We start from the raw sequence: 27,525 nt of genomic DNA on the forward strand, positions 1-27,525 counted from the left end.
GGCAGGTGTCTATAGAATATGGGTGTTACAGCAAAATCAGTCCGTCCTCAACAGGTTAAAGTCACCAAAGTAAACAGAGGCTTATTAAATAGGCTTTAAAGGAAAGAAAGAAGAATTGCAATACACGATACTAAGCAAGGCAAAGCAATTGACGTATTGTAAGCATTAAATGCAGCGTTTCCTATAATACACAACACTGTATTTTCAATATTGCACTATGACTTAGATACATGTATTTTATTCTGAACATTCAGACCATGAAAGAGAAATTATTTTTCATTGCATTGTTTGTATACCTGATCTTGTCTTACTTATTTATTCTTTAAACTCGCCATAGCAGCTTTAAAGAGAGGCTTACTGAATAGGCTTTATGCTTTGCTGTTGAAGTCAATGTTGGGATATGTGCGTGAAGCAATCATTATTCACAAACTGAAGTGGACATTTTATGGTGTGTAATGCTGAGCTCCTTGTTGAGGCTGAAATAAAAATGTGTGCTTCTGCATTGCAGTTGGACATTTTCTTGTGTCTCTATGTGTCATGTACAACACACACACACTCTCTCCTTCTCTCTCTCTCTCTCTCTCTCTCTCTCTCTCTATATATATATATATATATATATATATATATATATTCACATATATATATATTCATACACACACAGAAATATACTGTATACATTTGTACACCATATATTTTGCAAGTCTAAATTTTCGCGAATCGGGAATTCCCGGCGATTTTGCAAGTCAGTAGTTAAATTCGCGGTCGTGGAGTCCTGTACTGAACTGAGAAATGTACACATTTATGTCACATTCACATCGGGATCAGAGTCAATATTTTCATGTGTCTTTAATTTCGCAATTAGCACCCAACTCACAAAATTCGCGAAAATAAAAACCTGGCGAAATATTCGGCGTATACAGTGGATACTTATAAACAAAGAAATGAAGTAAACTTTTACCAAGTGATTTTCATTACTATTCATTTTTATTAAACATTTCCTCCGTTAATAGCCAAATACATGTACAACTACAGTAGTATGATACATACCCGGTATCTATATTTATCACTTTAGAATAATCCATGCACATGTATATACATATAATATAATACACACATTATGACTCTTCAATCGGACTTCATTCAATAAAATAAACCTATGATAAATGTAGTAGAATTACAAATTTGCTTGTCAAGGATGCCTTTCTTCAAAGGCTCATTCAAGCTATGTGTGACATACCTAACAAAGCCAAGGGTCATGATTATCCACCTTTTTGCTGTAGCGGGACAAGGTAACATTGTGGGCTCAGGGGTGACAGAACACTTGCTCCTGCAACAATTGCTCAGGTCCTATTTTCTCCAAGGACTTAGGGTTAGGGTGGTGATAGGGTTTTAGGTTTAGTTTGATGCGAGGATTAGGATTAGGGTTAAGGTTAGGTCTGTGGGTTGAAATTATGTTTGGCTTAGCGTGCAGATATTTATTGGGAGCAATTGTAGCAGAAGAAAAAGAAGAAGATACCTCTGTAGGTATTTTCACTCAATACAATCTATTTATGGGCTCTACTGAAAAGTTAACTTTACAGGGCAATTTGCATATGACTTGAAGCAAGAATCATTCATTTGAAGAGATCCAAAACTATTTTTAGATGCCTAGTTTTTCACCATCGCTCTGCCCAAGCACATAAATACCAAATAAAAAGCCTTTGTTTATACATTGAAGGAGCAGCGTTAAAGGGCAGGAAGTGAATGCTATTCAGGCCTGTAATGTATAGTCCCTTACCCATAATATTTTTGTATTTTCTGTGTATGTTTATATCAAGGGATTGGATAGAGCAGTACTTCTCAACCCTTTCTAACCCAAGGCCCACTTTGGCTTTTGGAATCTTTTTTCGAGTCCCAGTAAGATTGAATACAAATCGTGTCTAATTCATTTTTGGTCGACATTGCGGCCCACCTGAGAGAGCTTCACGGTCCATCACAGTCCCGAAGCAACCTTGGGTTTCCCTAATCTGTAATACAAAGGCCAGTTCACCAAACGACTGATAGACCTGCAGGGCGTAATACTTAGCTGCAGCTCTTTAAACTCATACAACCTGACCCATTTTGTGAATCAAAGGTCAAGGGTCAGGGGTCAAGGTCACTGGCTGCTTGAAGTTTCTCTCTCTCCTGCCGCCCGGCATCTCCAAGATGACTCAGGACTTTGTAGTAAGCTTGCCTACGAAAGAGAAACAGTTAAACAACACAAAGTAAATAGCTGTGTACCAAGTACCTGTTGGGTATAACACATCAGCCATGTCTACAATAACCTCCCAAAACACATTACTTGACATGAATCAATTCAGTCCAATTCAGTTCAATTATTCCACATGTTAAAATTGTTGGTTCCAATTCCAAAATCCCTTAGGCTTGTTATCCTAAATCTCATTTCAACTTTACCAAGTACCAACACAATTAAATTGTTCATTTTGATATTCTATTTCACCAACCATCAACACACATAGGCACACTCAAGTAGATATCTTCAAATGAGGATTTTTCTTCCGAAAAGTAGGCATTTGCTTTGTTTGCTTTGAAATGAACCGCTCTGATGTTAGACCCCAAAAGCCAAAAGCAATCAAGTGTGAAGGGAAGGGACTAGTGGAAAATTCAGGATGCAAATGCACTTTCATATCCATCAAAATATGATTTCTAACAAAGGTTTCAGTGTAGGGTTTAGGTTTTGCAGTTTGTTGATACAGTGGACTCCCGTTATAACGAAGTCCTCGGGACCGGCAGTTTTCTTTCGTTATAACGAAATTTCGTATAACCGAATGAATAAACAATAAAAATACACAGAGTTGATAATGTTGCGACCCTAAATTCTTTTTCGTTGTAACCAGAATTTCGAATAACCGTGTTCGTTATAACGGGAGTGCACTGTATTTTGGGGGATCACCACACACAACTTCAGGAATGTGCGTAACATGGTGAAGATGTCAAAGATCAAAGCCGATACCAATGCTTCCATAAGCCTGGTTTGGTTCAAATTTTGGTGAGTGAGCTGTGACACATTGCTTCACATCGTGGCAAAATTTGAAAAAATCAGTCTAGTGGAAAGGAGGAACAAGACTCTTATAATTATGCAAGTGTATGAGCACTAACTTCAGACCAACCTGAGAATGCCATCGGCTCCAACAGCTCTCCTGTGCTCACAATCCTCCAGCACTCTGGTGCAGTCAGGGATGATCCCAGCCACCAGTCCTGGGTGGAGGACAGCCACGGACTCCAGACTCCCCAGGGCTGCCTTGCGATGGTGGTAGAGATGACGGATGAGGAAGCCTCTCAAGGCATCCGTGAGGTCCACTCTGGGTGACCATGGATGGAGAATAACAATCATGGAATTTCAACTTTGGTATTACTACTGTAGAAGCGGACATGTTCATGCAATTACCAGAAAGTTTTTCAAGCGAGGTCGATATCAGCAAGCTTTGCTTGTTAGTCATTTTACAGGTGGGGCATTTCTGTTTATGTATTGATTGGGTGATGTATCTATTTGTGACACCTCTTACTCTACACTGACAGTGTTTCATACAGTATAATTTTTGTAATCATTTTTTTTTAAACCCTCTGTTGTTTTCATGTAATAATCTATTTCAGTAGCAGAAATTCCAAAAGCACCTTTATTGCTGAATATACAATAAATTCTAACTCTATAGGCAAATCATTTCAGAAGACAGAAGTTCCTTTACCCTTTTTAAATTGGCAAATCTTTGTAAATTTCTGTCTGCCTTGGTGCATATTTTACCTTGCCCTAAATACAAGATAAACGGTGAAATTCAGAGGTGCCTTAATAAGGTAAACCAAAGCCCAAATATATACATGTTAATCGGAGAAAGTTGCAATATCAGTACAACACATAAGTGAAAGTTTTAGGAAAATGGACAATCCACAAAAGAGTTATGAATCTAATATTACGTTTCAGTGTCATTTTTGCAGGATGAAGAGACTACTTCATTCATGATTTTATTCTGGACATTATAAAAGAATATGAGGAGCATTCAACAGAATTTCATTTTTCATGAAAAGTACATATTCCATTGACTTGTTACTGACATATGATAAGGGTAATATCATTCCCTCTGCTTTCTGAAAGAGGATTAGGTCAGATGTGCTTTCATTATGTTAGGAAAGTGCAAATATGTTGAACTTTCTTTATATTTTCTTCCTATTATTGTCCATAATGACATCATGAAGTGTAGTAGTCTCTGTATCTAGCAATGAGGACACCAAATCTTTATAGAGAACTCATAACTTAAGAATCGACTGTCTGAATTTCTTCAAATTTTCACTGATATGTTCTACTAATATTGTTACTTTACTCAATCCACATTCATATTTGGGCTTTGATTCCTTTTACGATGAATTCTTAAGCAAAATTCCCCCAGAACCTGAGGGATTATCATGCAAAGGTTACATCACGACATACTGGAGATCGGGAGCAGGGTCTGTCTTGCAGGCATTCATCATCTGTGTCAGGAGCTGTGACATTTGACCTTTGACAGCCGCTGAATTGGACAGGAGCAAGTGATCCAGGACAGAGCCCAGGAGAATGGGAGTGTCTCTAGATATTGGAGAAGAGAGAGAGAGAGGAATGAGGAACCAGGAAATGGATGGAAATTTTGATCTGGACAACTGTCACTGATAATTTATATGGGAACATATTTTTTAGTTTAAAGCTAAAAGTGTATAAATGGGAAGGGGGGTGCATCAGAAATGAATGGGTAATATTAGTCAAAGACAGGACTTACTTTATCTTCCACTGCTTTTCTTGGTATTTTTGGTCATTGGATTACCAGAAGTGCTCATATCTTATTGAGCATTATAAATCATCATCATCATCATCATCATCATCATCATCATCATCATCATCATCACCATCATCATCATCAATATCATTATGATCATATCTATAAAAGACCACCCACAGTGACTTTGTCAATGAGGGTAACATGAAGACAACAGTCCACTGCGGTGCACGGGCTGTAAGCATGATGGGCTCTCGTACCTTGCTACCTGTGAGGGACTGGTGGTCCGGTACATCAGTTCCTGAAGGAAGGTCACTCCCTGGGCAGTGTGCTGACCAACCTGATGACCGCCACAGGAGAGAAAACTGGTCCTGAACTCACTCAGGACACATTTCCTCAGGGCACTGCAGGGGGTGGGGGTGGAGACCAAAAAATTAGATAGGGATTTTTGGAGAAGAATATGTAAAGAAGTCATTTGAATAACTAGATTTTTGTAATTTTCAAAACAAAGAAACAAAACTGTATCACTAATTGTTCTCTTACTTCGTAAGTAATTTCTACTTTATTCTGGTTTGGTCTGTGTGAGCAACCTTTTTATCTCTGAATCGAAACTTGTCAAAAATGCAAACAAGATACACCAACAGCATCCTGCAACTTAATTACAACATCATCATTTAAAGTATACATTTAAAAAAAAATCAAGATTAAAACCATAAATTAATAAATACACCTGGTAAAGTGACAGTATTTGAGGATTATTAAGGGGTAAACTTAACTTCATGTATCTTGACATCTTAGTATGGGAAGATGAGAATGTTGTTAGTACACTATATGAGGAAATGTGTTCTGACTTAGAAGCCAGACACCTGAAAAATATCATACACTGTAGAGTGTTGTCCCCCCTCAAAAAAAGAAAAAAGAAAAAAGAATAGCCTTCTATATATCTGCCGTGAGCTATGAGAGCTACTTTAAATGTGGGGGGGGGGGGGGGGGGGTGAAGAGAAGTCGTCACATTTCTTTTAAATATTGGCTATGGGTGTATTTAACTCGTACCAAATTGAAGCATAATAGCACAGAGATTGAAAACTGTGAGGAAGATATAAAACAATCAATACCTTGATCTTGGTTCCACTTGATTCCTGAAGGTTGACTGCAAGGCTCTCTGAAAATTTGTCAAATAACACATCATTTAGTGATCGTTGTGGCACCCAAGTGGACTCAAATCACATCAACTGTTAACACACAAAGTCAATGTACGTAAACAATCTTGGCCTAACAATAACAGTTGGTTCATTGTAGCTTACGATGATGACCTTTTTTTTTTGGGGGGGGGGTGTTAGGAGGCAAACGCATCATCCCATCTTCGCTCTATATAGCAGCTGTGTAAAACTTTCTTGAAAGTTGGTTTAAAGCAGTGGAAAAACAATCAGACGCTGTTTCATTCTCACGGCAAAACCTAAAGGCAGTCCTAGCTAAGATTGGATAGTGGCTATTTTGATACCAAATGTTCTGAACAACTAGAGTGGGAGGAAGGCACGGACACACACACACACACACACACATACAAATGCAAATTCCTTTAAGCCAGCCATTGGTTCATTCTCTTTCCAAATCTCCATTTTTTTTTTCAATCTTCCCTGTGACAGACAACCCACCCATCACAAGCTCCATACTTCACCAGACAGCAGTTAAGAATTTTGTGATGAATTAGCAAATTCTTTAATTCTCAAATTGAGATGTTAGCATGTTGACTTACAATGAGAATGGGAACAAAATAAAGTAAAAAAAAAAAAAAAAAAAAAGAGAAAAGACATAACCAGCAACATACCAAGAGTGGATGTAAATGTGATATTTCTGTTGAGCTCCCCGGTGCTGACAATCTCTGAAAAGGAGGAGAGAAATGTATAAGAAATTCAAAGTTTGAAAATGTTTCACTTGTCTTCATCAGATTAGAAGTGATGTTGTTTGGAAGAAAAAAAAACCCTACAACATACCAAACCAAACAACATCAGCCTAGTTTTCATGGGCAGTAAACAATGACATTTAAATACATTTTGAAAGCCTGCATACATGTCTTGTATGTACACATTTCATTTCATTTCATTTCATTTTATTGTTTCTGTATGGCACAATATAATCAACTCTGATCACTTTCAGAAATAAACATATGATTCATAATAATTCATGGCTGATTTTGCACATGACAGGCACATCACATTAATTGTGATCATGCAAGATCATTTTTGTACAAAAGGCAGCAAGGAGGAAAATGAGAGTCTGAGAGCAGTTGGACAAAAAAAAAAAAAAAAAAATGAAGAAACTAGAAATGTCGCTTTGGCGACTGGTATGCCTCCGCCATAATGCATGATTTTCCCAATAGGTCTAGATAGTACATGTGGACACTGTGTGATTACATTTTCACAACATTGGCAAAATATTGGAATGACAAGTTTGTCACAAATGTGTTGAATGTTCACCTTCCTTGACGTAGGTTTAATTGGATGAATAGGAGAGCATGTATCTAGGGATTTAAGGACTTTAACTTGACTTTGACCCATTCATACATTTAGGCATTGAGTAATTTTCAAGGTACAGGTGTGGAGAAAAAGTGCAATTTCTGAATTGAATAGTAAATTGTTGCCATTTTCATCTGGCCCTTGACCCTAAAATTCATAAGATAATTACTTTCAGGTAGAACATGCATAATATGTACTAAGTTTCAAGGTAACTTGAGCCACTTCCGAGATATGGAGGAAAAAGTTAGTTCAGCACTTTCACTTGATCTTTGACCTTTTGACCTTTGAGGCAAAAAGAGAAAAAAAAACTTTCCAGAGAATTTCTATTAGGTTACACACGCATACACCAAGTGTAAAAAAATAACACTGCTGGCATTGCATAAATATGAGGGTAATAGTAAAATTTTGAAGTCTTGCACTTGACCTTTGACCCCTGACCTTTGACCCCATGAACCCTACATTCTCTAGATAATCACTTCCAGTCAGTACATGTATATACTATGTTCCATGAAGATACCTTGAACAATTTTCCAAGGTACGGAGAAAAAAAAAAGAAGTTTTAATATTTTTACTTGACCTTTTGACCTTTGACCTTTGACCTCATGACCCAAACTTTCACCAGAGAATCTTAATTGGGTAAAACATGTATACACTAAGTTTCAAGAAAATATCTTCAGGCATTCAATAGATATGGTGGAAATAGTGAAATTTTATGTATTTGACCTTGACCTTTTGACCTTTGACCTTGAGCATGTGCACCCAAAAGTTGATAGGCACAACTTCACCCCCTAATACACATACATGCCAAGTTTCATTAGGATACCTCAACAGGTTTCGATAGTTACCTTGTCCACAAAATTCATTACAGACGGACGAAAGGATGGACGGACGGAAGGACGGACGGAAGGACGGACGGACGGACACATGTATTACATAGTACGCGCACTGTGCGCGCGGTCAATGAACGGTTGAATCTCAAAAATTACACGCAAGTCAATGCGCACTGATTCGTCAGTTCGGTGACCGCGCGTACTAGTACGCGCGATCACCGAACCGTCGAATCGCCTGATTGTTTAACACACGCGTCTATGGGGAAAACAAATAATTTTCACAAATGGAATTACATACTTCTACAAAAGTGATAACTACATAAAAATTACACCGAATTACACACTGAGAATTTCAGAATATGTAGTATGGAATATCTACTATCGAAATGATTGAAAATCTCAAAATCGAAAATTTGACCCAAAATCGAGTGATTCATCGGTTCGTGTGACCGGCGACGAAATGATTAATGATACAAACAAATGCATGTTTAAGTGAAAGAATAAGAACTAAAAATAGCTGACATTTAAGGAAAGAAAGACAAATGAAAAGAAAGAAGAGAGAGAGATAGAAAGGAAAAGGAAGAGAGGAAAATGGAATGAAGACAAAAGGAGAGAAAGACAGAATAAAAGAATTGTCAACTGACATCCTGGGACTTGGGACAAACTCACCACTTTGTACCTCAGGAAGTAGTGGCTGGTGATTTCCTTCAGCTTTCTCTGGATGTAAGAATCTCTTGATATGTCATGCTGCGACAGCCCCTCTACAAACTGCGTCGGGAGAGAAAAGGAGTTATTGATGCAAAGCCCAAATCATACAGTCAATTCTACTTACACTTACTCATTGTACCCAAAGGGATACTGTGCCAGATGAAAATTATATAATACCAAGAACAGTTCAGCAGTAGGACCAGCACGATTTCATAATTTTGATAAGAGTTCATTAGCCAGTCTTCTTTGAGACAGATGCAGTTGAACAGTTTAAAGTAGAAGTGAAGTAGGGTTGGGGCACCACCTATCGGCAGGGCACCTTCCCATCGGCACCCAGCGTATGCATGGCTGTTTGCGTACAGAACGAAAAGGTACGCATGGGACTATGCGTAATACGCTATGAAAATGCACTGGCCTGACCAACGGATCCAAAATGAGGCGAAAGCAGGTAAGAATCTGCATTTAATCGTTATTTATTCCGGTAATTACCTAGTTGTTACTATAAATTGTCCCTACTTACGATTGAAATGCGTCAAAGAATTGATTTATGCTGTTATTTCGCCGAATTCTGCTGCATGTCGTCGCTGTCGGTCGAATTCTGATAGTGACGTAATAATTCTATTGTATGTCGCTAGCGCCAGCTATGCTGGCTGGTGGTTCAAGTCCATTTTCCGAGTTATTTTAGAAGACGCGAAAGGAGTCAGTTACGGAAAAAAAAAAAAGCAAATTTGATTTTGATTTTAAAGGAGTTTATGTATGCCTATTAGGTAAAGACTGAGTGATAGATACAATCATAGTTATTTGGTGAAAAATTACATATGGCATTCAGAATCCCGGAATTTGTTCCGTGACCTACTCAACAATACTGGCGACAGAATTGGTTGACGAAAGGGTGACGAAAGGGCGATGAGAGTGTGGCGAGAGGGTATAGTGTGATGAGAGGTTGAGATGATGTCATTCTGGGGTGACTAGAATTTGTTAGAAAGAGCTTGAACATTGATGAAAAATTGTTTCACGACAGGATATTTGCAAACACACACACACACACACACAAGGCATGAATAATTATTGTTGAAATTTAATGTGATTAACATGAACGTCTGATTTTTCTAATTTTCTAGCCAAATCCCTGATGCCGTCGTCGAAGGAACTACTCTCATCAAAGCTTTCAGAGAGCCCTCGAATTGGTGAAAAAGGGCGTATCAGTGATGAAAGCTGCCTTCAAATGTGGAGTCCCGAGAACCACTCTCCAGGATAGAGTAAATGGGCGCACCCAGAGCAGCAATTTATCCACAAAGCATACAGTTTTGACACATGCAGATGAAGCTGCATTGGTTGACCATCTAAAGAAACTAGCATCATATGGATACGGCCTCACCAGAACACAGGTAAATATAATTTCAAACCTAAACTGACAGTCAGTATTTTTATACCAAAATAAACAAACATAAAAAACATTATTTAATTTAAGAACTAAACCAAAATTTAATTCCATGTTATTTCTGTCTCTCACTTTCTACAGGTGATTCATCTTGCTACTGACATGGCAGACTCACTAGGAAGACGGCCAATACAGATGAAAGGCAGACTTCTCTCAAAGAAGTGGTTCCAGCTCTTCATGCGTCGATGGCCTTCTTTGAATCTCACCTCTCCTCGCCGTCTTGAGATGAACCGTGCAAAGGCCACAACAAAGGAAGTGCTCAAAAACTACTTCGGTGAGCTGCAGAGAACCATGCAGAAATATGATCTCCTGGACAAGCCCCAAAACATCTACAACATAGATGAGACGAACTTTAATGCCGATCATAAACCCCCCAAAGTGGTGAGTGACAGAGGTGAAAAAAGATCAAACTCATAACATCGCATTGGATCGGCACAACAACCCTTCTGGCATGTGGGAGTGCTATCGGCAGAGCACTCCCCCCCTTCTACATCTTCAAGGGGAAACGTAAGACATCTGATCTGATGAATGGTGCACTCCCGGGGTCGCAAATGTGCATGACAGAGAGTGGATGGAGCAACGGTGACGTCTTCAGAGACTACCTAGGACAACATTTTCTGCCATCACTCCCCCCACGACGGGTCAATGAGCACGTCATGATCTTATACGACGGGCATAACTCACATATCTCCATTCCTGTCATTGAATTTGCCAGAGCTCATCGAATCGTGTTGTTTGTGCTGCCGGCACACACGAGCCACGTTCTACAACCACTAGATGTCGCGTGCTTCGCACCTTTGAAAAGAGCATATAGCACTGAATGTGCTAAGTTCATGCAAACACATCCCGGAGAAATGGTGACCAGATACGACATCACCCGTCTGACCTCGCCAGCCTACCTAAGAGCCATGAGACCAGAAAACTTGAAATCGGCTTTCAGGAAATCAGGGGTCTGGCCGTTTAATCCCAAAGCCGTAGGAATGGAGGAAGCCACAAGACCAAGCTTGTTAGTGACTCCAACAAGAAGGGAAGCAAGCGCCCCACAACATCAGGTCGGACCCATGGGTGACGCCAGACAGACAACACAACAAACGTCTGCAGAAAGCTTTCTGTCGTCAAAAACATCAAGCCCACCCCAGCAGCCGGCAGAAAAGGGGACTCAGAGGAGGGTCACTGTCCACTTCCGTCCATCGGGTGTGTGTGTGTCTCAGAGGATAGGATCTTCCTCAAGATCTGCAAGGCAAAAAACAAAGGAAAGGAAAGACCCACACAAAAAAAGACATGCCTGACAGATCAACCTGGACCATCAGGAATTTCAACAAAATCAACAAGGAGGCTCTTTTCTGATCCCTCAGTTACAGACAGCGAGGACATGGAGGAAGATGACAACCCATGCTGTGTTTGCGGGAGGAATACGCCACCAAATCCATCGCGGGACCATCTAGAATTCTACTCATGGGTCGCCTGTGACGAGAGTGGATGTTCTCATTGGGTACACCAGAAATACTGCACAGCATCCAACAAAATGTATGGCAAAAATGACACCTACAAATGCCCATGCCATTGAAAAAAAAAAGATTATCTTGGCATGATAATACATAAGAAAAAATATTGAAAACAGATGTGTTTTGTCTTTTATTTGCACTATGACTCTAATCATCAGTGATCATGACTGTAATTGGTTTTTATGTGTTCAAAGTGCGCTTGTTGATGGTTATGTTTGTTGGCTGTGATCTTACCATGTCAAAGAAATTAATGTATCAAAATAACAAGAGATATAAACAAATTAATGTTTATATCGATCGGCCACACATAATATCAAAATTGCTAAATGGAACATACAAACGTATATTCAAAGTGAATAAAGGACAATAGATATATAACAGCAAATAATGACATTAACAACTTCACTACATTCCATCAGTTAAAAGGAAGCACTTTATTTTGAAAGGTTAATGGCAGAGGTTTTATTCTCTTTTTTTTTGTATAGGTTGAAAAAAAAAGAAATATACTAAATGTATTACCAGATCACAGAAATAAGACCTGCTGCAGAAATTTAAATTTCACATTTTATAATAATTTAAAAGTCTACAATACAAATAAAGAATAAATAACTAATTAAAAATAAAAATGTAATTGTATTTAAACGGTGTATTCAAACGAAGAGACAAAGAAAAAAAATCATAAACAAGAAAGCAAACTGAACTAAACACAAGTTTACAAACACGGTTCAGTGTGTATGACAGCAAAATGCAATGCACGTGTATTACCTATAGAGGGCGGGGTGCCGATCGCAAGGTTCCCTTTTCAGCCGCGCGAAGAAACTAGACATCGCGTACCGAAACGGCGATATTTCACTACGGAGACTCACAATCATACAAACGTATGAAAAGGGCATGGGATTCGAAACTGCAGTATTTACGGCATATCTGAGGCACGGCTCAGGTAAACTGGTTTTATACTTTTGGAATAAACGAGCTACAGATCCTTAGGGTGCCGATAGGTGGTACCCCCAACCCTACATGCAAGTACATGCAAAATCAGGATGACTGAAAGAAGCTCTGTTATCATTACCACAGCCCAGTCACAACTTTTCACAACCACTACCATTATCATCATCATCATTACAACAGTATCCATGACTGCTTTCTTCATCATCATCTTCAACATGACCTTCACCATGCTCATCAATAATCACCATATCACTGTCTATCATCATTATCATCATTACCATTGAATCTCAGCATCATCATCCCCATCATCATCCCCATCATCATCACTATTATCATCATCACCATCTTCAACATCACCAGCAATGTTAGATATCATTATTAGCATTTCCATCAAGTGTCGCTATGGCAACCATGCCTACCAGATGCAGGGTATCTCTAATGGCACTCTGCTGGTTGGGAGGGAGGGGCTTCTTGGCATTGTATGCCCCAGGGAAGAGAATCAGCTCTGTCAAGAGACCTGGAAGCTGGGACTGTGAGGAGCCCTGTATCAATCAGAAATATACCATCATAGAAACGTAATGAGACACAAAACCATTTCATATCTCAAATACACCCCATAATAACAACAAAAGGAATTTCATTTTGAGGAACAGTATAGCAATGTTTTAAAGGTGATATATGACACAAGAAATATATGAAAAAATGGTTACTTTGAACACTGAAGTAAACTGTTGGAAAGATTTACCTTGACAGCTTTAGAAGACAGGGATAATACTGAAAAATGCCCAAAATGTCTACAAAAATTTACACTACTACTAGTACTACTACTACTACTACTATTACTTTTATAATAGTAATATGATAACAATAATAACACTAACAATAATGACAACATAATGTTAATCATAAAAAGAAAAAAAACAAGATGAAGAGAGAGAATGAAAAGGACAAGAATAAAAGAGTAACAATTGGAATGGTAATAATATGTGATATACTCTAATATTCAACATCAGCCAAAACCGAAAATCTGCCAGTCTGCCAATACCCCCACCTGTGAATAAAGGACACCGCTGCAGAATTTCACTGCGTGGCCGATCACATGATACATCCAGCTCATTTCTTCCAGTGACCTCTGACCTCTGACCAGGGTTCGGACGAGGGTCACGAGGTCACCCAGATAGAGCAGCGTCTTGCTCCTCCGCTCAAGCTTCTCCTGGTATGTCTGAAAATAATTGATTTCAATGTCTGAAAAGTACTTGTGCACCAGAGCAAGATTTTGTCAACAATGTGAGAAAATGTGAATGTGTGGTACTTTTTTCCACAAGGTACAGTGTATAATACAGTCGGAACTCCACAACAACAAGGGCATTGATAGTCTGTTACTTATGTACTGGTTGTCTACACACCGAATAGTGATTCCATTTGGAATATGAAGGTATTAGACCAAAAGATATAACTAAAAAGTCACAAATGATCACATCATTGCCATGGCAACCTCTGGAGATCACAAACTCATTATTCAACATTTGTATTATTTCTTTTTCTTAATTGCTGCAACTGCATACACGGAGAAATGGTCACCATACTGCATGACAATGCATATCATCTGAATAAAGTCAATGTAATAATAATTACAAAATTCTTGAACTATCCAAATTATGTTCACAACACTACAACTGTCCAAGTGCCTCAATGGGACCCCTGTATGGCCATAGAAGTTCTGCAATACACCCAACATTAGCTTGGCAATATACTGGTGTCTATACAGTTTGATCATCAGTTTAAAAAGTGTTATGGAATGTAGGATGGTAATGACCCACCTGGGCAGAAGCGAAGTAAGTGCCAAGAATGCGCAGAAATCTGAAGACAAGAGGTCGGCTGGTATCGGAGAGGTCAAAGTTGACATCCTGTTACCAGGAAATTGAAGAGAGAAAGCGTCGGGTGAGGCCATATCAATATCAATGAGATCCACATGTTAGTTTCAGCACCACTGGGTCAGTCTTTCAGGTTCACTTTAAAACAACATATAAGCCAGTGCTGTTCAGATACACCATCCACAAGGAACACAGAACAAATTGTCCTAATACAGACTGTCCAATATGGACACACCCAGAGGCTTAATCGCACGCACAGAATGAAGTTTGCTCTGCCCAACACCAACAAAGTCCATTTAAGGTTATATTTCCATCTTATTGCATTCCCTGAAAGCCACTGAAAACAAACAGTAAGATTTTAATTGTGATCAACCTTGCCATTTTAAATTCATACTTTTTTTCTCATTTTCCTCGCCAGAAGCCACTCAGTATAGACTGTAAATGTTTGATTTCTGTTTGGCAATGTAAAGGGCACTTTGGTAAAGATGGCTATCACATGCACTGCAGTAGTATAAGTGCAGGACCCACAATTTTCATGTATGTTGACACAGATTTCATGTTTTAGGAAATTCATTCACCAAACCACATGAAATTTGTTCAAAAGTGTTCATGTTTGGTCACAATGCCAGGAAGGAATATAACATGCAAAGACTTAGACAAGAATTAAGACTAAGCTAATGTAGCATTAAACTTGTTTCACTATGATGTGGAGAAAAGAAATTATTGTGTGTTACAGAATAGATGAATAGATCAATGTCTAAATGTCATTATATACTTAGAACTATCACCAAACATCACAAAGAATGACAATGAGGATCAGACACATACCACATCCTGCACCATGGCAACGACCTGGGGCAGCTTAAGAATGAGACGGCCGAGTTCTTGCACCTGTTCGGAGGAGCGGGGGGTCTGCAGGGTGGTGTGTAGCCACGCCCGGACCAGGGTGCACTCCAGGGACCCCCCTCCACCCCCTCCTCCCCCACCCACCTGGGGCTGGAGGTTCTCCAGGAAGGCCTGGTTGGGCAGTAGGTGGCAGAGGTAGCGGGCTGTCACACTGGAACCAGGATAACAAGATCAAAAGTCATCACTAAGAAGAGAATTATGGCTTGCATATAAGCTTTATAATATCTTCTGGTCTGTTTGTCTATCTGTCTGTTTATATCTGTCTGTCTTTTTCACATGTGCATTCCAGTGCTTGTATGCACATGTGTAAATGCGGAGTTATGGAGGTTCTTGTTTATGTACATGTATTGTGTGTGTGCATATCATTGAATATGTGTTTTAGAGCATGTGTATAAATCTCAACTCTTTTCTCTCTCTCCCCATCGATCTCTATCAATTTATTTATTCATTTATTTATTTATCTATTTATTTATTCATCTATTTATTTATCTATTTATCTATCTATCTATCTATCTATCTATCTATCTATCTTTCCATCTATCTATCTATCTATCTATCTATCTATATATCTATCTATCTATCTATCTATCTATATATATATCTATATATCTATATATCTATCTATCTATCTATCTATCTATCTATCTATCTATCTATCTATCTATCTATCTATTTACATTATCTCTTGCTCTCTTTCTCTCTCTTTGTTCCTGCATCCTCATTGTTTGTAAGTGAGTAGATTGGCTGCTATGTATACTGACCTTGGGTTGACCTTGCCACTTTGTAGACCAAAGAACCTGAATAGGTCCAAAGCAGGAACCTCAACATCAGAGCTGTTTGGTCTAAGAAAAATGAGAAGATGGATTCAAAAAAGTTGTGATCATGAATGACAGACTAAAACAACAGACACAAATAAGTAACCATTAAAAAGCAATGTATACATATATTTCATCGAGTGTAAAACTTGAGTCTGTTATCGTACAGTTTCATTTATTATTTGTGCCATTCCTTGATAATGTTGCCATGTAAAATTATCATCACCATCACAACCCCCGTCATCACCATCACCATCAACATCATCATCATTATCACCATCACCATCACCATCACCATCACCATCAACACCATCATAATCACCACTATCATCATCACCATCACCATCACCACCATCACCATCATTATTACCATCATCACTGCCATCAGCAATCAGTAGCAGATGGAGCATCAACACCATCATCACTGTCATTATCATCATCATCGTCGTCATCATCATCATCAATATAATGATTATTTTCATTGCATTTCTCACTGCTGTCCACTCACAGGTCAGCGGCAAGGAGTGTGAAGCTTGCAGCCACATCAGCCAGCTGTGGGGGTGGGGTCTGAGTGGTAGCGTGCTGCTTGACGAAGGGATACACATGGCTCCACAGGCAATGAGCGAAGGCTGGAGGGAGGATCAAACAGAGGTGCGTCATCTCTCACAGGGGCTCATATTCATTTTGTAGAAATATGCATACATGTGACCTTAAGTCAATGGTTTGATACCCTTGCTTGAGTATAATCGTTCAATGATGAGAAAAAAAAAATTATTCTTTGGTTTTTACTCTACCTTGTGTATTTTGCCAGTAGTCAATACAAATATGCATGACAGTGTAAACATGAATGTCAAATCACATGATTGACACGACCGATTAACAATGATTTCTAGTCTTATGTATATATGTCCGTTCTTGAAAAGAAGGCACATTTGCCCATGTACCGTAAACACTGGGGGTAAATGAATGAATTTCTTTACATTTTATTTCATGTCTTTGTTCTGTTCCTTCGTTGTAATTCTTGATTTTCATTCATATATTTGAGTGACATCTCCATTCATTTGATACCATGAAATGGTTATTGAGGTTACTTTTTTCATTTCATGTTTCACTGAACAATAAAGGAAAAGAAAATGCCAGCGTAAACCCGGACAAAGTAGTAAGCTAGACACACAAATACAAAATACAAATGTGTGGCATTGAAGGGCGCTGCACCGCGGCGACTGTACGGTCTCCATTTTCGTCTCACATTTGTGTTCTAATTTCTTCATCTTTGAGTCGACTTCTTCAATATTGTTTTGTGACTTTCGTCCATACGGGAACTATGGAATTTTTGGGTTGTGATGTCTCGTCTTTCGTCGGTTGTGTGGTGGAATTTTGTGGTTTTAACTGTTTTACTATGTGGATTGCTACACAATGTACACACGAGCCCTGTGCACAAGGATGGGCTTGTTTTCGCGACGCCGTTACCGGTCACGAGTCGTCCAGTGCTCGCTTACAGCAGGGGCCAGCTCGTGGCTCTGGCGACGGGCCCCGCTGCGAGGAAAAGACCAGATTGTGACATTCCTGAAGAAGTTAAGAAAAGGAAGCGAGGAAGGAAAGGAGGGGTTCGAGCACGTCTTCAGAGGAGAAAGTTTAAGCCTCCCTTGCCATCGATTGTCACAGGTAACTGCCGCTCATTACGCAATAAACTAGATGAACTGAAAGCATGTGTGCAATATAGATATGAATACCGAGACAGCTGCATGATGTGTTTTACAGAGACTTGGTTTTCAACAAAAGATTCGGACACTAGCACATCCATAGATGGTTTCACATGCTTAAGGAGGGACCGTACATCAGAATCAGGGAAGCTTTCGGGTGGTGGAGTGTGCATTTATGTCAACGAGAGGTGGTGTCATGAAAGCAACATTTCAGTTAAAGCAGAGCACTGTTCTCAAGACATAGAATTGCTGTGTGTCGGAGTGCGACCGCACTATCTCCCACGGGAATTTACACAAATCTACGTGACAGTGGTGTACATCCAACCTAATGCAGATATTGACATAGCAGCTACGGAAATTCAGAGGGTTCTGCAACAGAATGAAACCACATCACCAGATTCTGTTCAACTTGTCTTAGGTGACTTCAACAGCTGTGACCTACGAGGAGTTATGCCTCAACTTCATCAGTACATCAAAACTCCTACAAGGGGGACGCGCACCTTGGATAAATGTTACGGGAATGTACACAACGGGTACAAAGCAGCAGTGAAACCGCCTTTGGGAAATTCAGACCACAATATCATCCATTTATTACCTCAATATAGGCAGAAGCTCAAACGTTTTAAACCTACTACAAGAACCGTGAGGAACTGGACACAAGACAACACAGAAACCTTGCGTGCCTGTTTCGACTGTACAGACTGGGATGTGCTCCTCAGTTCATCATCTTTAGATGAAGCTACAGTTGTCATCAGTGATTATGTCAAATTTTGTGAAAATATGATAGTATCAGAGAAAATTATTAAATAATATCTAAATAATAAGCCATGGGTGGATAAAAAATGCAAAGGTTTTTTGAAGGAGAAAGCTGTAGCCTTCGAACGTAACGATACTGCGGGTCTTAAGGTGATTCAAAAGTGTTTTAAGAAATACATAGGAAAGAGAAAGCATGAGTATGGGGTTAAGGTTGAAAGGAAATTTCAAGAAGGCAATGCTAAGGCAGCATGGAAGGGACTGAAATTGATAACTGGTTATGAGGGTAAAAGTAATAGTAAATGTGTTCACCCAGCTGAAGATGTACCTGTGTTTGTTGAGAAGTTAAATGACTTCTATTGTCGTTTTGATTTAAGCGGTCATGGTAACAATGCCCCTTGGCATGTAAACACTGGTCAAAATGTTCAGTATGGGTGCGTTCGAGCGCTCTCCTAAAGTGAACTGTACCGTACCGTACCGCGCCAGGGGAGCGTTCGAACGCTCCTAAAGTGTACCCTACCGTACTGTACCGAGCCAAAAGTGGACCACTTCCCGATGTGCTCCAAAAGCGTACCAAAGCGTACCAAAAGTTCGTTGTAAAGCATGCGCGTATTATGCGCATACGTCACAATGCAAAAACATCATTCTCTTTGTTCGGGACAGCTGTAAGTAGGTCAAGCGCAAGGTGAATGACCTTCTTGCTACAAACAAGCGTGACCTTTTCTAAAAATAACTCGAGAGGTACGCTTTCTCAACAGAGCATTCGAACGCTCCCAAACTAGCACAGTACGGTACGGTACGCTTTAGTTCAGTTCGCTTTGGTTCGCTTTAGAGCGTTCGAACGCACCCAGTGTTCCCAGAGATAGGATTTTGATACAGGTTGAAAAAGTCAGGAAAGTGTTGGAATTGATCAAAATTGGCAAAGCAACAGGACCAGATGGTCTGGGTGGTAAAATTCTTAAAACATGTTCCCAACAGTTTGTAGAGGTATTTCACGCATTATTTCAGTGGTCATTAGATCTGTCGATTGTACCATCTCTTTGGAAATGTGCCACAATTATACCAGTGCCTAAAATTCCCAGACCTAACATACTTAATGATTTCAGGCCTGTGGCTCTCACAGCCATACCTATGAAATGTTTAGAGAAGATTGTGAAGGACATTGTATTACAACAAATACATGAATTTCTAGATCCTCTTCAGTTTGCATATCAGAATAATAGAAGTGTTGATGATGCTATCACCTACTTTCTTCATATAATCTGTAAACATCTGGAGCAAATGGGAACATATGTTAGAGTGCTTTTTGTTGACTTTTCCTCAGCCTTTAACACAATTGTTGCCCACTTTTTAGTCCACAAACTGCAATATGATATGGAGGTCAATCCTCTATTGTGTTCATGGATATATGATTTTATGACAAACAGAACACAAAGGGTACGTTTTGGTGACTGTCTATCACATCCCAGAACTTTAAATACAGGAGCGCCACAGGGATGCGTGTTATCACCTATAATATTGTTCATGTTGTTAACTAGTGATTTTGTTTGCCCACCTACCTCAAACTGTCATGTAATTAAATATGCAGATGACACTTGTATTATTGGTCTCATCACAAATAATGATGAAACTGTTTACAGAGATACGGTGAATAAGTTTGTCACATGGAGTTCAAACACATCTCTAGTATTAAATACTAAGAAGACCCAAGAAATGATTTTTGATTTCCGGAAAAGTTCTAGAACACAACATGCACCCCTGTGCATAGACGGTGAACTTATTGAACAAGTTGTAGAGTATAAATATCTCGGTACTGTTATTGATAATAAGCTGAGTTGGGACAGTAATATAAGCAGACTGCAGTCTAAGGGGAACCAGCGTTTGTATTTTCTAAGAAAATTGAATTCATTTCATGTGAGGAGTCAAACGCTGTCTCTTTTCTACCAAAGTGTCATTCAGTCAGTAATTTGCTTTTGTTGCTTAGCATGGTTCCATAGCCTAACGGCTAGGAACAGGGCCAAGCTGGAGAGGATTGTAAGGCATGCAAGTAAAGTGATAGGAATCTCTGTCAGCTGTTTGGAAGATGTGGCGGAGAGGGCTGTCATTACAAAACTGCAGGCCATTGTGAAGGACCCATCCCACCCCTTACATGGGGAAGTGGTTTTCAATAAGTCTGGTCGGATAAGGCTACCTAGGCTGCAGACTGATAGGTTGAGACGGTCATTCTTACCAAGTGCAATGATGCTCTATAACAGCAAATTTATTAGGTGAAGGTGGATAATGTTTGTCATGTAAACAATGTCTGACTTCTTATTGCACAGTTGAAGGGTTACCGGTAATGTACCCATGTGTGGATTTAGCCTGAGAATATACGGTAATTATTTGAAGATAAATTGATGTTTATATTAATAAGCAGCAGGATGATGATATTATTTTATTGATTTTTGTATCATTGTACAGTGATAGTATTCCTACATACACCTGTACACATGACATACACATGTGAGCACATACACCCATTGTGAAGGATCCATCCCACCCCTTACATGTACAATTGTACATGGGGAGTTGGTTTTTAATAGGTCTGGTCGGATAAGGCTACCTTGGCTGCAGACTGATAGGTTGAGACAGTCATTCTTACCAAGTGCAATGATGCTCTATAACAGCAAATTTATTAGATGAAGGTGGATAATGTTTGTCATGTAAACAAGGTCTGATTTTTTATTGTACAGTTGAAGGGTTACCGGTGATGTACCCATGTGTGGATTTAGTCTGGCAATACACAGTAATTATCTGGAGATAAACTGATGTTTACATAAAGCAGCAGGATGATGATATATATATATATATATTTTTTTTGATTTTTGTACCATTGTACAGTGATAGTATTTTTACATACACCTGTACACATGACACACACGTGTGAGCACATACACCCATTGTGAAGGATTCATCCCACCCCTTACATGTACATGGGAGTTGGTTTTCAGTAGGTCTGGTTGGATAAGGTTACCTAGGCGGCAGACTGATAGGTTGAGACGATTATTTTTACTAAGTGCAATGATGTTTTATAATAGCAAATTTAGCAGAGGAAGGTGGATAATGTTTGTCATGCAAACAATGTCTGACTCTTAAATTGTACATTTGAAGGGTAATGCGCCCATGTGTGGTTTTATTCTGGCAATATATGGCAATTATTTGGAGATAAATTGACGTTTATATAAAAGCAGCACACACAGACACACACATATGTACACTGTGCGAGTCCCGAGTATACTCGGGCAGGTGTCTATGGGAAATGCATGTTGTAGGAAAATCAGTCCGTCCTCAACGGGCTAAGTGGATATTTTTTGTATTCGGATACAGGGGTGTGATAATTTGGCATTTTCCGGTGATGTATAAGTTTGGTTTGTGTGTTGTAACATGACAGGATTGGATTTCTCAGGATATTTGATTGTATATCAGTATATAGGAAAGTATATGTGTTATGTATTTCTACCCCGTGCATATTTTATACACACGCTCACATACACACACACATATACACACACACACGGGCACAAAACAAAACACACACATACATGTACGATGTATTTAGTTTTTCAGTGGATGACATTTACATATTGGAATATAGGGGTATAATAATCTGAATTTTTTTTTTTTTTTTTTTTTTATGTAAAAGTACTGATTTGTATGTTTATAATGTACTGTATATTCAATTCTGGCAATAGTTATGGATTTTAACATACTGTACATGTTTGTGTAAACGGTACGTGTCTTTTCTTTATTTCATTTATCAATGTATGGACATGTACACATTGTTTGTATAACATCCCTGCACATGCACGTGTACTGTGCATTTTCTTCCAATTGATGCAGACATGTGCGCACATGTTTCGGTACATGGAAACAGGAATTTGATAGGGTGTGTAAGTGTGTGTCTATGTCGTCTGTTTGGGTATGTGTATGTGGTATGTTTCTGCAGTGGGTGGATATCTGTCATCAGTGTTTTGGGTGCGCAGCCGCACACTGACGCTGTGGGTGTGGATTATATTGTGTAGGGGTATGTAGAGCCGCGGAGCTACTACAGTAGCCCTTTGGTTCAGCTGTACATTTGTGATGTGGGCGTGTATGAGGCGTGCGTAGGTGCGGGTGTGTCTGTGTGTGTGTGTGCGTTTGTGTGTGCTTGTGCGTGTGTGTGTGGGGGTGGGTGGGTGTGGGTTTGCATGTATTGTTTTTGAGTGTTGGATGGGTAGGGTCACGAGCCATGCATGGTAGTTTTTGCGTGTAATAATGATAAGTCATGTACATGTGCAGGGACCAAGTGCAATATTTTGATTATTACAATACGTGTACTTGCTGTACTTTGTTTAGTGTTATGTTACTCGTCCTTCAGTTATGTATACATATTTATTTTCCTTTACATGTGAAATTTTTAATGGAGACTGTTGCAAAGATTTTTATGCCGTAGTGCATGACAATAAACGATCTGAATCTAAATCTGAATCTGTGGTTGAGACTCACTCCAAGCAACCAGGCACACTATGGAGTACTGGTATATGAGAACTGGTTGATGACACAAAGGCAAACGAGGGAAACCTTGTAATACTGTCAGCGCAGAAATTTTTGTGGTACATTAATTTTGGCATATTGTGCGCTACTTCCAGCTCGCGCAAATTCGAAAACCAGCGAAAACAATTTCACAATTTTCTCTGCACATTTTGAATGGGTTGACAATTGCATGGCACGAATTCAAGAATCCACGAAAACTTTTATGAGCCGCTCAGCACAAAATATTGATCACACGAAAATCTTGATGTTTACAGAAACGCAGACCTAAAAACTACTATAGTACGTTACCTTGATGTACCAGGTTTCTCACTATATGAAGGTACAAACACAAAGCAAAGTAAAAAGTTGGGACCTGCAAAGTCAGATTGTTTTATACGGAAGGTTTTGTTATTACAACCTCTTCATAATGAGGTTCTGTTATATCATACCTTTGTACTTTGTGATCAGAAGACTGGAGGTCCTGTCATTCACAGCAGCTGACTGGTTGGACACCCGCTTGTACAGACTCCTGGAAACCATCGGAAAATATCCCCAATTAAATCATGAAATAGGGAAGGCCCTTCCTGTGTATATTCCATGCAAATTAAGTTACTAATAGCCATAATAATGTACTGTAGCAAAACAACATTATTTTACTACTTTGTATTTTGTGACAGTGAATATAATGGAAGAAACAAACATCTGTCATCATGAGAAGGTGTGATTTTAGCTGAATACAAATGATCACAAAACAGATCCTCCAAACAAATTCAAAAATTGCAAAACAAATGATAATACTGCACAAGACTATGAAATAATAATTGAAGGCAACATGTCCAAAAAAAGATATGTAAATCAAAAAACAAAATCCAAAATAAAACAAAGGCCACCACTAATCAGAGAGATGCTTGTATGATTTGTGCATTTCAATGATAGGAGACCTAAAATAACAAATGAGGGAGGCTTTCATATTCTCTCATCAGAAGTTGAAATAATCATTATATTTTTTTTTAGGGAGCCCCTTGTAGAAACCGGGAGACTAGCCAACTCTGCCATACATACCTGTGCCCCGCCATGCTTGTCTGCACAAACATCAAGACTGTTCTCATTTCTTGGTCTCCAGCTGAAGACAACAACTCACCGAGTCCAGGAGCTGAGGATTTAGACACCAAATATTCATACAGAATTGAATAAATACCAACACTGCACCCAGACATGGAAACTACAAATATGATCTTTGTGAGCATCTATTTATCAGTAATGTATGCCACCATGTACACCACAACAAATGTCTGATGTTACATTAGTTACATGACAGTCCAATGATACACTTGTGACATATACCATGTAATATAACAAAACAGACTACAGTAGTAAGATGATATTCTGAAAAGACAGGCTGTTTTTCTGTGCAAAAATTTTGCTGCCATTATGTATTTATCACATCCCATGTTGGAAATTGGGAAATTTCTGTCTGCTAAGAGTGGGGTGAATACACTGATAAATAAACATGAAAAGAAAGTCCAACTGAAGAGAAAGAAAGAGAGAAAAAGGGGAGGGGGAGACAGAGGGAGGTAATTCTAAGATGCTCCATGACCTTTGACCCATCAGACCCACCAATGAGCTTGTCCTCAGAGAGGCTGAGCAAACTACTGGAGTCCAGGACCTCCTGGACTCCCTCCACGTAGCAGGCGATGAGTGACCAGTAGTCTGACCGCTTCAGGGGGTCAGACTTCAGCTGGACATAGGACCTGGACAGCAGAGGACCAGATTAAAAACAAAAGCGAATTAGCATTGCAAAATATAGATGAAATGAGTTTACAACCTTACGATGAAAATCAGTTTTGTTCTTGCCATTACCATCAAAATCAATACACTGCTGATACTGTTATTACCTCCGCCAAGGGAGGAGGTTATGTTTTCGTTGCCGTTGGTTTGTGTGTTTGTGTGTTTGTTCGTTCATTAGTTAGTTAGTTAGATTGTCCATGTGCAAAATAACTCAAAAAGTAGTTAACTGATTGGGATGAAACTTGCAGGAAAGGTTTAGAATGATACAAGTAACAAATGATTAACTTTTGGTAGTGATCCAAGAATTTGGGGGGAATTTATGAAGGATTTTTGATATTTTGGCAGGTAGGGTCAATGAACTTGGGAGTTCAGGCTGCATGTATTTGAGGTTTGCATGCGCGCACTAAAGTGCGTGCTCTAGTTTCTGCTAGGGCGGGGCACGCCATGCAGCTGAGGGTTTATGACGTAACAAAGGCTGCTATATTGGGAAATCGGGCAACTTTCAGCACACAATGCTATAAGTACGTATGGGTGGAAATCACTGATATCTTTATGGAAGAACAAGATCAGTGGTGAAAATGAGCTGCATGCTTGGCGGAGGTCTGCGCTCTCAGAGTGCTTTTCTAGTTATCTTTTTGTTCACTATCACTACTTTCATTAATAATGCTATCACTGATTTGAATATCACTTCTGTGGTTACCATACTAGTAGTTCCTTTAGTTATTATCATCAGTATTATCACTATTATGTTCAGGATCGACCCAATTATCATCATCAATGCTACTGCAATAATCACCATTATCCAGGACAGCAGCCAACAATAACATGTCAATATTAGAGAGATTCTAAAGAAAAGTCACAGAGATATTACTGTATTACATGAATAGCAATAGGAAAAGAACTATTTGATTCTCAGGGAGCTTTCTGCAGAATCACAAAGACTTTGCATCATAATCATCATTATACAACGTCCAAGTAGATCCTTGTAATTTGATTGGAGGATTGTTGGTGACGTGATATTAAATAAGTACTCCATTCAACGCGCCGTGCAATTTTGGTTCTATTTTTGCGTGCAACTAGGTTCGATTTTTTCGTTCTATTCCACGGTTCGAGAAATTATTGTACGGTACTGCGTGTACTGTGCGTTGCATATTGAGGATCGCATGCAGCTAGCGCAGGTACGTGTGCGGTACATGCATGCGCGTACGTAGGCCTACGTAGTGCTTATAGTGTACGTGTATGAGCGCTATCCTAGTATAGCTGTGACCTGCTACACTGATTGCACAAGCCAGAAAGAGAATCGCAGTGGATACACATGTAAGTACAAGGTGTATAGCTATATTTTTCATACATATATAGACTTCTAGGCCTACTTAGACCAAAAAGATCTACTTGGACGTTGTATAAATCAAATAGTGTATGGTCTTTACTCGTGCAATGGAACGAGATTTCGCACTCGGTGAAAGATGAGGCGCACTATTCAACTCGGCTTCGCCTCGTTGAATAGAGCGCCTCTATCTTTCACCTCGTGCGAAATCTCGTACCATTGCACTCGTGACCATTCACTATTTGTATATTACTACTACTCTAATTATTTTCATCAGCACCATGACATTCATTATCACCACTGGCAACAGCATCACCATTAGTTTAATCATCATTCGGATATGGACAGGTATCACGGAGAATGTCTGAGTCTTTCTCACTAGTACCGGAGTGCTAGGAATCATACTGCAAGAAGCAAAGATTTGACCCACCGACACACTGTGTTGAATGATGTGGCCAGTCTCTCAGCAACCGTCTCCAAATCACACTGCTTCTCCTCATGGACCAGACACAGAGCAAACAGACCTGTTGACATGGGAACGGATTATGCAACATAAGAAGATAGAAAAGTGCTACATACCCGCAGGAGACTTTTTCAACCATCACACCACTGTGAAATTTGTGAGTTTACGAACCAAAAACAAAAATACCCAAAACTAGAGATACATATGTAGAATACCAATAATTATCAATGTGCTGCTGCTATGCAATTTGAGACAGTGATTCAAAGAGGAGTGGATATCTAATATATGTTCATAAAAATAAAAACACAATGTAAAACAAGCCCTTTTCTTGACTGAAAAATGGGACTACTCCCATGAACGAGGAATAGCTGGCAGGACTCGGGCAGTCTGGGAATTACCTCTCCATATCAACAGCCGTCTCTTGACGTTCAGATTCTGGGTTGGCATCAGGTCCAAGAAGTCAAGCACTCGACTTGTCTGCAGAGAAGGAGACGTTCCGGAGACATCATAAAACACATAAATCGATGTAACAGACAGAGATCTAATCCAACCTGTAAAGCAAGATATTCTCCTGGCATGAAATTTTCATGAATTGGAGCCAACCACCTTTTTCTCA

At 39.4% G+C, this 27,525-nt stretch overlaps 1 protein-coding gene and 1 pseudogene across 1 annotated transcript in view; one reads left to right on the top strand and one right to left on the bottom strand.

Annotated features, from left to right (window-relative positions):
* Positions 1-989: 989 nt before the first annotated feature.
* Positions 990-27,525, bottom strand: part of LOC140242231 (protein MMS22-like) — a 46,375-nt gene continuing 19,839 nt past the window's right edge. The window contains exons 19-36 of the mRNA XM_072321975.1: positions 27,308-27,386; positions 26,877-26,970; positions 24,949-25,082; positions 24,394-24,484; positions 23,781-23,860; positions 16,833-16,953; positions 16,271-16,351; positions 15,432-15,660; positions 14,550-14,636; positions 13,781-13,951; positions 13,149-13,271; positions 8,797-8,895; positions 6,610-6,663; positions 5,897-5,943; positions 5,042-5,185; positions 4,463-4,597; positions 3,150-3,341; positions 990-2,212 (exon numbers count right to left, since the gene is read on the bottom strand). Of these exons, the coding sequence (XP_072178076.1) occupies positions 2,122-2,212; positions 3,150-3,341; positions 4,463-4,597; positions 5,042-5,185; positions 5,897-5,943; positions 6,610-6,663; positions 8,797-8,895; positions 13,149-13,271; positions 13,781-13,951; positions 14,550-14,636; positions 15,432-15,660; positions 16,271-16,351; positions 16,833-16,953; positions 23,781-23,860; positions 24,394-24,484; positions 24,949-25,082; positions 26,877-26,970; positions 27,308-27,386 (2,052 nt within the window). The 3' untranslated portion in view covers positions 990-2,121. The remainder of the gene's footprint in view (positions 2,213-3,149; positions 3,342-4,462; positions 4,598-5,041; positions 5,186-5,896; positions 5,944-6,609; positions 6,664-8,796; positions 8,896-13,148; positions 13,272-13,780; positions 13,952-14,549; positions 14,637-15,431; positions 15,661-16,270; positions 16,352-16,832; positions 16,954-23,780; positions 23,861-24,393; positions 24,485-24,948; positions 25,083-26,876; positions 26,971-27,307; positions 27,387-27,525) is intronic.
* LOC140242859 (uncharacterized) lies at positions 10,044-11,843 on the top strand (annotated as a pseudogene).

Source organism: Diadema setosum, chromosome 19, assembly GCF_964275005.1.
Source record: "Diadema setosum chromosome 19, eeDiaSeto1, whole genome shotgun sequence".
Classification (NCBI taxonomy): domain Eukaryota; kingdom Metazoa; phylum Echinodermata; class Echinoidea; order Diadematoida; family Diadematidae; genus Diadema; species Diadema setosum.